This window comes from Hypomesus nipponensis, chromosome 28, assembly GCF_054491055.1.
Source record: "Hypomesus nipponensis isolate SF chromosome 28, ASM5449105v1, whole genome shotgun sequence".
NCBI lineage: Eukaryota > Metazoa > Chordata > Actinopteri > Osmeriformes > Osmeridae > Hypomesus > Hypomesus nipponensis.
The window spans coordinates 2799789-2814223 of NC_140388.1; the positions used below are offsets into that span (position 1 = coordinate 2799789).

The following is a 14435-nucleotide window of genomic DNA, read 5'->3' on the forward strand; positions in this document are numbered from 1 at the left end:
AGAACATTACTCGTAATATTTATATATTTTGTTTTCCTCACACACGTTTTTTTCATTCAATTTCATAATTATCATGAAGATCACATGAGGTACTTTGCATTGACTATTTATGGTTAAAATGGGCGTGTTCAGGGCGGGGTACAATGCTGATTCACGTACGCACACTTGTGGGTAATCTGTGATTTATAAAGGGAACATTGCGTACAGGTGTGCGTACGCACGGTTTTATAAATCTGAATTTTTGTGTGCGTATGCCATTTTAAGCTTTTGGGCGTATATACACTTTTAGTAAGAATCCTACGCACAGTTTTATAAATGAGACCTCAGGAGATGTCCGACGTCATCAAGGAGGCGGAGGACCAAGCTGCGAGGAGGGAAGCACAAGTTCTGGCCAGGGCAGACAGTGAGCAGCAGCGGGCCAAAGACAGGTGCTCGGAAGCCACTTCTGACTGTGTCGGACCCTGTCTGGCGGCTCCCGCCCCAGCCGCAGAAGGCAGGTGTCCCTCGGGGCGCCCTCCAGCTCCGGACTTTCCATCGCCGGTCCCTCAACCCACTCTGCCCCCTCTTGTGCCTCCCACGGTCCCTGGCTGCCTGCTGGCACAACATCACAGAGCCTGCCTGCTGAGGAACACAGCCACCTTCCTCCATCTCCTGGTCAGCACACACCTATTTACCATAATAAATCAGAATCATCCCTAATCATCAGTAACATCTTTCCTCATCAGTATCATCCCTAATCATCAGTATCATCCTTAAGCATCATTATCATCCCTATAGCTATAAACAGAGTTGTCATCCCATGTAGCCCTTTCCTCTGTTTCCTGGGTAACATTTGCACAATTTTGGCACCGACAAATCAGTACAAGAAAGTCTTGCAGACATACAGGAACATCTTCCAGACTCACTTTTGCCTTGCTTGCAACTGCAGTGGACTACCTGCAACACACAGGGGCAATCCTAACTGGAATTTCTAGTCAAGTTCAAGTATTTTATTGTCAGATGCACAAAACACCACAAGGTCACTGAAAAATACTTAGGACAAGACAACGCAAAGCAACCTGGCATAACATAACATATAAGCAGGGGTGCACATAAGTGGTACGCGGGTATGCATGTGCGACAAAAACCAGGAATGCGTAATGCCACTTGTATTACAGCGCGCCTTTGCGTACTTGACTGATATCATCTAACTTTACACGACATGTTGGTTGTCAACTATATGGTCAGAGATGTCCAAAAATCAACAGACATTCAGTAGCTTCCTTGGCATTTCGCCATCTACAAAGAAACGCCAACTGGAGCCAGAGCCGAAAAAAATCCAAGATGTTCAGCTCCAAGATGTGCAGTGGCTTGAAGCTAACAATCATGAGCGCACTGAAATGTGGTGCAAGATTTGCGGCTCATATCCATATCTAGCAAACAAAACAGGTCCCTTTTAACCATCCTTTATTTTACAAAAATGAAAATAGCAAGCAGCACACGAATGTGGCGCAAGCCATCGCTAGTAAACAAGCCAGCCCAGAAAATGTCTTGTCGCCCACTTGCCAGATGGCGAGACTCTGTTTAATATTTTTCTCCTCGCCTTCCTTAAAGCTAAACATGCACGTCACATGTCTTCCTATTCTGAATATATTACTTTACTGAAGCAGCTAGGAGTAAATGTCGTGCATATGTATATCATTTACGTGAAGGGGGCACACGAATCAGAGCATCGCTCACACAATCAGCGGGGAGTTACGTGCCAAGTTGCAGTCTGCTGAATTTTGGGGGCTGCGTACCAGACACCATCTCCTGGTACTCACCTGCGTAACTCACTGAAAAAGTTATGTGCACCCCTGCATATAAGTATACAGAACATAGATTACGTCTATGATAAGCAAAAATATAATAAAGGTTGGCCTTGCATGTGTTGTTCGAATGAAATAATACGTTTTGCAAACGGCATGGTAGTCAAGTTATTTTGACTGTAATGCAGGATTCCAACTCATAACAGAGTTTATTTAAAAGTTGTCTCTCTGAAAAGACAGTAAGTATTTGTCGAGTAAATAATTAGTTATTGATTAGTGAATGTAACTCATGTTGTGACTTTACTTGAGGAGGCACATTACTGTTAACAAATTAACATTAATTTGATTAATTACCGTCTCAATCCATGGATACCGCCATTGTAGAAATTAACACATGAATTACCCTGTTAACTCAGGGTTTTGGTTCACACAGTTAACTAACAGTCATAGTTTGCACGATTAACTAAAGTAGTTCACTCACCTATCAGTTAATGTGTTAATGTCAATAGGAATTGATACATGATTCCAGATTTAAATCATAGTGAATCATATGTGACTCCCTATTACCAAATGATGTGTTCATGATCAGTGCATCATTAAGTACTTTCTGAGTTATGTATTAACTGATGATGATTCATGCATTAGTTATTGCATTAATGAATGATAATTCATGCACCCTTATTGTAAAGTGTTACCCAAAAAGCGGCCACTTTATTGGTCTAGCGGTAAGCACGTGATGATTTCCTCATCACTCATGATCAAAATATAATTATGTGATGAAAGAACTAGTGCTGACTTTAAACACTAATACAAAATTAACTGCAGGATTCCACATGGAGAACTTTTTTTCTCTTGCTCAAAACCAATAGGTGTTTTTTTCAGAATCAAATGAATGTAGTTCCCCATATATGGGAACGGGATGAAACGAAAAACGGCTTCACCTTACGGCCTAAAAATATCCATTCGGAATTTAGTTGGTTGCGTTAAGACCAATAAATGATGTTATGGAACCCCCGAAAGTTTTTAACATAATGTCGTTTCATAACCAACCAGGGACGTTCCTGGAATGTCCCGAATGTCCCCTCGAAAGTTTTCAACATAATGTCATATCATAACCAACCAGAGACGTTCCTGGAACATCCCCTGAAAGTCTATAACTGACTAAATTGTGACCTTTTAAGAACTTTAACGTCCAAAGGACGTCCTAAGGATAACGTCACGGTATAACCTATAGGGGACCAAATAGGGTCTCAGCGACCACTTGACAGTCCTTTAGACCCCAGTAGTGAAACCTGCTAACAACAAGCCCACAAAGATGACCGTTCGACGGATGGGAGAAGCAGAAATGCATGAGTTTGGGAAGTGGATTACGTCTTATGACTGGTCGAAGGTGTATGAAGTGGAGGGAGTAACTGCAAAGGCAAATGCATTCCAGTCCATGATAGAAAGTGCTGTCAACACCTTCCCGGCCAAAATCTACAAATCCCAACAGACTGACAAACCATGGATTTCTCCCCACATTAAACACCTGATCAGCCTAAGGCAGAAGGCCTTCCATAGTCAGCTTCCACTTGTTTGGAAATTCTACCGGAACTTGATACAAAGAGCACTGACCTCAGCAAGAAAGAACTACTATGCAGACCGGGTTAGCAGACTGAAGAACTCAAACCCACGTCACTGGCACCAAGAAGCAATGAACATGGCAAATATGAGGAAAACTAGCTGTACCATAGTGATCCCTGGGAGGGCGCCAGATGACACCACTACTGCAAATGTCATCAACGAGAGGTTACTAGACAAGGGTCTGAGACCAGAACTAGTTCAGTGGGTCTGTGATTTCATTACTGCAAGGAAACAACGAGTTAGGTACAGAGGATCACTTTCTGAATGGCAGACAATCTCATGCGGAGTTGCCCAAGGCACTTTACTTGTCCCCATCCTTTTCCTTGTTATGATTGATGATGATGCAAGTGATACAGACAACTTTGCATTGAAGTATGTAGATGACATGAATTTATTGGAAACAAGAACCATCTACATCCCCTCCTGTCTGCAAAACGACTTAGACCAACTAAACTCTTGGACAAGGAAAAACCACTTGCTCCTAAAAGATGCCAAGTGGCTAGCAATGCACATCACGTTCTGCAGGAACCCTCCGCTGTTCCCTCCGCTGCAAATCAACTCTTCAACTTTGTCAGCTGTTTCCTGTGTAAAGATACTTGGCCTCCGCATTCCAAACGACTTGCGTTGGGATGAGCAAGTCAAGCATATGTCAGCACAAGCAGCAAGAAAGCTGTTCATTCTCAAGCGTCTCAGAAAGTTCAGCTTATCATCTATTGAACTATTGGTGATTTACACGGGATACATCTGGCCCCTACTTGCTGTGTATGAGTATGCTGTGCCCAATCTGCACCCCTGGACTAACAAAACAACAAGTTGGCCAGTTGGAAAGGATTCAAAAGAGAGCCTGCCGAATCATCATGGGCCGTGCCTACCCTGGATATGCAAATGCACTAGCACACCTGGACCTTACTACTCTGGCTGAAAAGCGTCTGAAGTTTGCCAGATCCCTTCAGAACTCTGAATTTGCACACTGGTTGCCGAAGTGAAGATCTGACATCTCAGGTAGAAGCACCAGAAATTGATAAAAACTCAGCCTTCCGGAGGCTAACACACTGAGATATAGTAACTCGCCCATACCATATCTGACACGTCTTTTAAATCAGTGTGGTCATTTGTAGCTTACAGTTTGTTGGTATTTTATCCGTAATATATTGTCTGTCGTACACTCATCTAAATATCTGTTTATATTGTGTAATGTAATGATTAATTATGTGTGGACATGTGTGGTTTTTAATTCAGTTTTTAAACTGTGACAAACCAATAAAGTTCATCATCATCAAATAGGAACGTCACTGAACGTCCCCAGGATGTCCCTTGTTAGTTGGGCAGCTGCAACCTATTTCTTGGTATTTGCTTGACGGAATTGCTAGCCAATTTTCATAATACATTTCATACAATTATACACCACATTCCTTGTTTCAGTTTAACCTAACCACATTTCCTCCTTTTTTTAAAGTTTAATATTGTTTTGTTAAATCATTCATTTATTAATACAGAAGGTTAGGCTTAGGGTTGCCAACTTCCTCAACCCTCAAATGAGGGACACTTTCTCTGCGCCAACAGCTGACCAACAATAAAGGAAATTGCAAGGTTTAGCCCTACCATAAACCTACTAATTTCAGTGCAATTTTGGCAAACCACTACTGTACTTACTTGGATGTAATGTTCATGGTAATGGTCAAGACACTTATTACAAGTTTCTCTCAAAATTCATGTTGTTTTCTTGTGTTGTGGAAAAAACATCACCCAGCTGTAATTATGAAGATGGAGAAAAGGGTATAGATTATATGATTGAAAATGAACCTCTTAATCACCTTTTTACTTGTATATGCTATAAACCAGATGCAAAGCTCTTGACTGATTAGTATTACCACTTAACCATAGAAGATATAGAGGCCAAATGTGGAAGACCAGATAGATAGAGTTTGAATGCAAGAGAGAGAAGTGTGTGTGTAGGTTTCTTCCAGGAAGGACTACAAGACCCAGATAGGGAACTACAAGGCCCAGATATCAGAGGACAGATTTATGTCCTTAAACTCAGTATAACCTGTGCAGCTGGGCTGCAAGGCCTCACGTGGGCCCTGGAAGGAGAAAGTTAGTTAAAGTCCAGGCTATTCAAATTCTGTGACAATGGACCAACCGAGTGTGAAATGCATACATACATGAATCTGTGACCACATATAATGTACCAATGATAAAATATCATAAAATAAAGGAGAACAAATATATAAGCAAATGTCCAGAGAAAGATTTCAGTCAGACTTTGGGGTCTACTCATGTTTGTTGGAATCAATGTGTTAGATTCGAATAAACACTTTGCATCATACTCTGCAGCCGTTTTCCGTGCTGTTTTAAACTTTGATATTGGTCAAGAACTTAGACATTTATTTCGACTACAATTTGAAATAGCATTATACTCTAACGGAGGAATGCGGTCGTGCTTGCGGTCGTGCTTGGACTCTACTGACTGGGATATGTTCATGACTGCCTCCAATAGTCTGGATGAGCTCACAGAGGCTGTGACATCATACATCAGCTTCTGTGAGGACTGCTGTATACCAACACGCACCAGGGTGAGCTACAACAATGACAAACCCTGATTTACATGACCCTGTGCTGACCAGCTGTCTCCGGTGTTTACCTACATCTTCAACACCTCCCTGGAGACATGCCATGTGCCAGCCTGTCTCAAGTCCTCCACCATCATCCTTGTGCCCAAAAAGCCCAGGCCAACTGGACATAATGACTACAGACCCGTCGCCCTGACCTCTGTGGTAATGAAGTCTTTTGAGCGCCTGGTGCTGGCACACCTTAAAGCCATCACAGACCCTCTACTGGACCCCCTGCAGTTTGCCTACAGAGCCAACAGGTCTGTGGATGATGCAGTTAATATGGCCCTCCACTTCACCCTACAGCAACTGGACTCCCCAGCATCCTACGCCAGGATCCTGTTTGTGGACTTCAGCTCTGCCTTTAATACCATCATCCCAGCCCTGCTTCAGGACAAGCTCTCCCAGCTGAACGTGCCTGATTCCACCTGCAGGTGGATCACAGACTTCCTGTCTGACGGGAAGCAGTGTGTTAAGCTGGGAACACAAGTCTCTGATTCCCGGTCCATCAGCACTGGATCTCCCCAGGGCTGCGTCCTTTCTCCTCTACTCTTCTCCCTGTACACCAACAGCTGCACTTCCAGTCATCTGTCTGTGAAACTCCTGAAGTTTGCGGACGACACCACCCTCATTGGGCTCATCTCTGGTGGAGACGAGTCTGATTATAGGTGGGAAGCAGACAACCTGGTGACCTGGTGCAGCCAGAACAACCTAGAGCTCAATGCTCTCAAGACAGTGGAGATGGTTGTGGACTTCAGGAAGAACACAGCCCCACTCACCCCCATCACCCTGTCTGACTCCCCAGTCAACACGGTGGAGTCCTTCCTCTTCCTGGGCACTATCCTCTCCCAGGACCTCAAGTGGGAACTGAACATTAGCTCCCTCACCAAGAAAGCACAACAGAGGATGTACTTCCTGCGGCAGCTGAAGAAATTCAACCTGCCAAAGACAATGATGGTGCACTTCTACACAGCCATCATTGAGTCCATCCTCACCTCCTCCATCACCACCTGGTACGCTGCTTCCACTGCCAAGGACAAGAGCAGGCTGCAGCATATCATCCGCACTGCTGAGAAGGTGATTGGCTGCAATCTGCCTTCCCTCGAGGACCTGCACACCTCGAGGACCGTGAGACGGGCGAAGAAGATTGTGGCTGACTCCTCCCACCCTGGACATTTCCTGTTTCAGTCCCTCCCCTCTGGCAGAAGGCTGCGGTCCATCAGGACCAAAACCTCACGCCATACAAACAGTTTCTTCCCTTCCGCTGTTGGCCTCCTCAACAAGGCCAAAGCTCTCACTGACTGAATGTCCTAAAAAAAACTTTTTGCACTACACTCAACTCCTGTAATATTTGTATTTTATATTGTATTTTATATTGTAAATTGGCAACTTATATTCTACTTTATTGTATATTCTATTTTATTTTAACTGTATTCCACTTAGTACTGCTAGTTTATGTATCCTTAGTATAATTAGACCACATATTTAAATTTAAGATTCCTATATGTTTACTGTATGCACCTTCCTGCCAAAGCAAATTCCTTGTCTGTGCAAACTTTCATGGCGAATAAATCCCATTCTGATTCTGATTCTAACGATATGCCACAGACACTGGAAAGCTTTAGGCCTAAACCAACTACTGTCACAAACAAGAAACGTGTCCTATAGCAACGTTTGCGTGAGTTTTGGCACGTTTTCAGTAGCCTATTATTGGCCGGCAAGACTGTGATTGGAATACGGGACTGGACTGACGGGACAAATCAAAATCACCCATAATTCGGGATGTCCCAGACAATTCGGGACGGTTGGCAACCCTAGCTTGGCTAGTGTCGTAGGGGTTAACTAGCCAGTGAACTAGCCAAATAAATAAAACATTTTCATGATATAGGCCAAAAATGAGCTTCCCCTTTTTTGAAAGACCAGCAGCCGCCACTGGAGTAATGGTGTGGTCTTCTCCTTTGTCTTCTACTTTGTTTATGTCTAACTCCATATATCATATTATCATAACACTGTACTGTATAGCCTATAGATTATGTTACAACACACAGGATATATAAAAAAGGGGCCAGGTGAATGAGAAGGAAAGAAACATCTAATCAGTGCGGGCTCAAGGTGGGAAGGCAAATGTAATAAATTACACAACATACACTAACATTAATTTTTTCGATCAAGAAAACTATATTATACTTCCTGCATCTCTTTTTATTTTACTGAGGAGGATGGTCTTCCTCTAAGGAGCCTCCACTGTACAGGCTAGCTTCTTGTTGCTTTGAACTAGCTTTGTATATCTGGGTCGTATATCGACTGGAATAAATGTTGTGGGATTCTTTTCATTGCAAGTTTTTCTTTTTTCTGGGCAAAGTCCAATAAAAACCAATGAATGGTTGGTATCAGTAAACAGCTGGGGTGGCTGCAAGCACACTCCACAATTTCCCTACAAAATTGTACCCTCTGTAGTTAATCTTGTAGCATGCAGCTCTAGCAACCCTTGCTCTGTTGTCATTTGAACCCTTCCAGTCATGCACATAAACTGTGCAACTGTTCAACCACCAAAACAGTTTAGGCACCCAGCTACAAAGTGAGGTCTAGACATACCTGTGGACCAGTGGTGTCAAAAGTAAACACGTTTGTTACTCAAGTAGAAGTGTTGATACTTGAGTTTAAAAATACTCTGGTAAAAGTAAAAGTATGAACTTAACCTCTTTACTCAAGTTCAAGTTCAAGACATACTCTGGCCTGCAAAACTACCAGGACATTATTTCAGCAGCAACAGAATGTTAAGAACTTGAGTGTCTGTGGAAGGAGTGTGCTTGTCTGTGTGAGGAGGAGATAAATAGACTGCGAAGTGCATATCAGTCTGTGTGTGAGTAAAAGAGAGAGAGAGTGTGGGTGTGAGTAAAAGAAAGAGAGAGAGTAAGAGAGAGAGTAAGAGAGAGAGATATGCTTGTCCATAATTCTCTTCAAAAACTGGGCAATAAAACTGGACATAAACTACTACACTACCAACACCACTGGTGTCACAAGAGCATTTCGGTCCTTGCGTGAAAAAGTGTGCATGTCCGTATTTCGAGTGTTTGTAGGACAGAAAGAGTACAATGGAATTACCAGAACCCTCTGTTTAGCCTCAAAAAGAAGCTGATTTTCAAAGTTCTTAAAACCAATGCATGCCCTTTTTGGTGTAAAGATCAGTCCCACTGCACTAAACAGTCTCTCGCAGGCTGCTGAGGCTGGGAGTGCGGTGTTAAGCCTCAATGACAGGTTGTTTACTGCCGGGAAAGACTTAAGAATCTCTACTGCATCATCTCGGCATCCAATGTAGGACTCAAGCTGTTTTGCATTTTCTTGAGAACTAGTCTGCTTGAATGCAGCAAAGAAGTCCTCCTCCTCTGAAAAATGGGAGATCTCTCCTTGATTCTCCACAGCTTGGTCCTTCAAGTGACTTTTGATATAGTCAAGGCCTATGGAATAGAAAAACAAAAATAGGACCAAATTGGACCATGGACTTGGATGAAAAACATTGAAATTACAACACTGAAAGATGGCATTATGATTTTTATCAACTTTATATGGCTTACAAATAAAGATTGCTGTTTGGTTTGCTTTTGATTTCTTCAGTAATTGCTTAGTATGTTAGAGATACTTCAAATGCAAGCATTTCCTCTATTAGATACTAGCATAAAGCAAACAGTGCAAACTTAACAAGTTTTAGAATGCATTCATCCATTGTCCAGCACGTCTTGAATTTGGGGACTAGGATTGCTGCGGCAATCAGCTCTGGATCTGTAAGGATCTGTCCGAATCTTTTTTCAAGGCCTGCTAGAAGTGCATCAATTAAAGGCTCACAGAACTTGGCGGAAATGCGGAAGTGCTGGAGCTTAGCCTTGAGTAATGTAATTGTTGGGACCAACCACCCCATTTGCACATTTGTCTCCCCCTGAAGAACATCAAGGGCCTTTGCAACTGGTCTCATCGTTTTTACATATTCTGCCAGAAATGCAAGCTCGACAGGCGTGAACCTGTTAAAACAAATAAAAACACAATTTCATAGTTATTTCATGGAACACTTTCAATTCAACAACAACCCAATTCAAAAATGCTAATCATCTGTGCAGAAGGTTAATAAATATACTGTATATATAGTGTTTTATAGCTTTTCAATTCAAAGTGAAAAAATATATAGCTCAGCTTTAAATGAAAAGTGGAAGGTACATACATGGGTATCTTTAGTGCACTGCAAACAGCTGCAATTCTCACAATCCTTTCCACTGCTAAGAAGAGTGAGTTCCACCTGGTTGCATTTGGCCTCAAGAGCTGGAGTTTGCAATTCTCTTCAATGATCGCTGCTGTGGTGGATCTTGCGCTTTTGTTCCAAAGACTCCAGCACTTTGAAAACATTGAGCGTGAGACCCGCTTGTAGACTGTGCTGATATTTGCCTCCTCAACATCAACTGTTGACACCAAGTTGAGAAGGTGGCAGGCGCAACCATGGTGTTTTGGAAGCTGATATTCCAGGCAGTCGTCCTCATCCAATATGGCTCCAGCTTCAACAAACTCCACGCTCTCAGTGCTATCCTGGTCTTCTTCATCATTCTCATCACTATCATCATCTACTTCTCCACTCTCTGCTGTAGGTGCTGGATTGTTGTTATTTTTGTCACTCTAAAAGCCACTCTAAAAGCTTTTAAGAAATTTGAGCCATTATCAGTTGTGGTGCGGGTAATCTTTTTATGGATGTTAAACTCAGTGTGGATATCATTCAGAGCACTGTAAGCTGTTTGCAGGCTAGGGCAGCGCCTGAACGCTGTCCAGCAGTCAGTTGTAGTGGCAATGAACTCAAGTTCACCTCGAGCAGTTTTCAGATTGTTTTTCATTTCCAGGGAAACTTTCTCAACTTTGTTTACAACAGTGTTGCGTGACATCACATTAATTTTGGGCTGGAGATGATGTACAAGATCTATGAAACCCTGTTGTTCAACTACATTAGGTGGGTGCAGGCCTTGTATGATAAACATTATCAACACTGGCCTAGGACACTCTTCTGGTCTCCCATAACTTAGCTTGTTTGGGTGGGTGGCCTTCATCTGGTGCTCCTGGCTTTCTTTTCTGGGTGTTTGAAGTAAGGGTCTTATATCTCCCTAGATGATTAGGGTGTATTCTCTGTGAAAATAGGCATAGATAATCATTAGATAATTTAGAAGACACTATCAAACCACTATACAGTTTTGTATATCTGGCTCGATTTTCCACCTATGCTATATAGTTCGGCTGGCCCCCTTAACTCACAACCCAGATGGACTAAATTGTCTTTAAAAACATTCACACTAGATTTAGGCTTAAAGTAACAATTTTTCAACTTTTCGAAGGGGCAAAGCATGCTTCAGCTTCATCAAATTGCCTTTCATACAAATACGACAGCAAAGGCAAAAAAAAGAAAAAAAAAAGGTGGACCAAACTCCTAGATCATCGTATCTGTACTTAAACGTTTTTTTACTTATATATTTTTTTAAATCTACCGAGAAATTGACACTGACTGTACAATATAAAACCCCCATTATTGTAACTGAAAAATACGTCTGAGAGGATTTGCGAGGTGTCTGAAACAGCTATCTAATGTTAGCATGCTACTAGCCGTTAGTGATAAGCAATTTTTCCTTTATGCTGCTTTAAAATGAGGTGACGAATTGAAAACAAATGAAGCATAGCGCAAGTTCAGTCTGGCAAGACCAATCCCTGCACTCGGGCTCAATCGTAGTGTACACTACTCTCTCTCCTCGCTAAAAACGCCCTACCTTCCCCCGTTCCCGGGTCGGGCAGTCACTGGGGTTCAGGTTGATTAGCGCTCCCGCCTACAATACATGGCGTCATATAATCCGAGCCGTTAAATACGATTCTGTCCCTGTGTAGTTCGTTCATGCTGTCAAGTGCGCGACCCTCCACCTCCCCGTCACCACCTGGTTCCTGTCTCCATCTTCGGCCTGATTGGTCATCGGCTGTGCTACCGCCACCAGTGTCTGGACACCGCGGGGGATTCTTCTTCGGGCGTTGGGCAGGCGTCCGTTGATTTATATAATTCCCCGCGGGGTCCAAGCTCCAAACATTGTAGTACATTTATTATTCTGTAATAAATATCTTTCACTTATCCAGGTCTCTCCTGATTGAATATATATATATATATATATATCATCAATATCGCATTCAAACCAACAGGACAGCTCAAAACAAATGTGACACTAAGGATTACATTAATTATTTTGGCGAGATACATTTGTCAGTTACCTCCCAGGACAATGACAACCCTTTACTAACACATTTCCTATGGGAAACACTGATACATAAATGGAATATTAAATAGCGTAATATTAGCTTACTACAGTGTAGTACATTTTAGATCGTGGTAGTGAATTAGCCTACAGTTTATTTTTCAAACATCACAGAGAGCTAACTAGGTTCACTTGTAACTTAGGATCTTTCAGTGGGCAACTGCTAGCAAGAGAACCAAGGCATGTTGGCATGTCCCTATGCTAGCAAAGTTGTAGCAAGCATTGTAAGCATTGTCGACCATTATAATAATAATAATAAAGATAATAATACATATAGCTTACCTCTATATGTTTTTTTTTTATTAGACGGAGAGTTCTTGAACACCAAAAGTACATGGTTCTTGGGTTCACACAGTTTGCATCGCATGCTCCAGGAATCATTTTTGCTCCCCACAAATTCAAACACTTCTTCAAGGTAGGGCCAGGGATGTTGAAGGTTTTAATGTTCTCCTGTGTCTTCAGAGCCTTCAGCCATCTTGCCAGAGTTGCCAACCAAATATCTTTCTGACACTGACCTTGGCCACGCTTATTCGCCGCGTTTCCCAGATTTGTTAAGAAGCTCTTAAGCGCTAAGAGCTTCTTAAGGGGCGCTCTTCAGAGCGCTGTGGAAGAAGGACGTATTTCCCAGAGTCGTTCTTAGCTTAAGAAGATCTTTCACTAAGAAGGAAATGTAAGATCAGTCTGACCCACTCTTAACAGCCTTCTTAGCGACCAAACGCTCACTGCAGCCGCGTCAGGGAAAGATATATCTGACACAAAGGAATACTAAAACCATGCGTGATAATAAATTTGCGCCCACAGCTGCAGAACACTGACGAAGAAAAATAATAGCATAAGAAGAAAAATAACGATATAAAAATTAATAATTGCCCATGTCTTCCTGTAGCTACATAAATAAAATTAATCATCATTACTATCACTCATTACGTTTTCACAAACATTCGGCATCTGCATGAGTTAAAATTAGATATAAAAAACATCAACAACCCTGTGGTATTTCACAGATATCAGGGAAACTGACAGGTGTAATTGTACTCGGTTGGAACCTCATCAAGAGAGGCTCCACCTGCCAGTATATATATAAAGGCGTTGCTGAAGTCCACGCGAGTGAGACACCATGGCTGCAATATAGCATATTCTCACTGCTAATCAACAGCGTCGCCGTGTACGAAGCCAAATAGTTTATATAAAATTCTTATGTGCGTCAGCACTCCCCACTGAATGTGCTGTCCGACCGGGCTGTCCAGTCCAAGTACCGGCTTCCCCGTATGGAGATCCAACGCCTCGTCAAGCTAGTGTCACCACACATCCGGAGGGCAACCCGCTGCAATTTTGCCCTAACTCCAGAGGTACAGCTCCTGGCCGCTCTGCGTTTTTACGCAGTGGGGAGCTTCCTGGAGGTGGTGGGGGACGGCACCATCCTCAGCAAGGCATCGGTTTCACGGAGGGTGGCCATGACACCGATCCTCCTGCGCCATGCCTGGACATACATCCAAATGCCCATCACACGGGATGAGGTCCGCCAGGTCCACAGTGGATTTCATGTCATGGCTGGGATCCCCCGGGTAATCGGTGTCGTAGATGGCACACTGATCCCAATCCACAATCCCTCCCTGGTGGATCCGTGCTGGATTGGGAGGAAACATTACGCTGCCATCAACACCCAGGTGCCAGTGGACCACAATGGCCTCATCGCGGACATCGTTGCCAGGTGGCTAGGAGGCACACACGACAGCTTCGTGTGGGCCAAATCAGGTGTAGGGCAGAAGGCTGGCAGAGGAGAGTTCGGCAGGAGCATCTTCCTCGGGGACAGTGGCTACCCTCTCTGGAGTTACCTTGTGACACCGATGATCAACCAAGCAACACCATAGGAGGAGAGGTTCAATGAGGCCCACACACACACCAGGACCCACATCGAACGGGTGTTTGGCCGGTCGAAGTGTCGTTTCCGACGTATCCATCAATCGTCGGGGGGGCTGCGCTTGTCACCTGTAAAATGTTGCCGCTTGATTGTTGTCACAGCCATGCTGCACAACAAAGCAGTGCGCGTTGCAGCAGATGAGCGGCTTCCTGAGGATGAAGATGGGGAATCATCG

General features: G+C 43.3%; 1 protein-coding gene across 1 annotated transcript; it reads right to left on the reverse strand.

Moving 5' to 3' along the window:
- Positions 1–309: 309 nt before the first annotated feature.
- On the reverse strand, positions 310–10016 carry LOC146219490 (uncharacterized). The gene is made up of 3 exons (XM_084695275.1): positions 9722–10016; positions 9125–9480; positions 310–651 (listed from the first exon to the last, which is right to left on the reverse strand). Exons 1-3 carry the CDS (start codon positions 9987–9989, stop codon positions 310–312), a joined length of 966 nt encoding a protein of 321 aa, XP_084551401.1. The 5' UTR covers positions 9990–10016.
- Between the last annotated feature and the right edge of the window lie 4419 nt (positions 10017–14435).

Excerpts from the sequence above, each read along its gene's own strand:
- LOC146219490 (XM_084695275.1), bottom strand. The coding sequence starts at position 9,989 with ATGAGACCAGTTGCAAAGGCCCTTGATGTTCTTCAGGGGGAGACAAAT. Across the intron at positions 9,481-9,721 it reads GGATGAATGCATTCTAAAAC|TAGGCCTTGACTATATCAAA; the intron begins TTGTTAAGTTTG and ends TTTTCTATTCCA. Across the intron at positions 652-9,124 it reads AGGCTAAACAGAGGGTTCTG|GAGATGGAGGAAGGTGGCTG; the intron begins GTAATTCCATTG and ends TGTGCTGACCAG.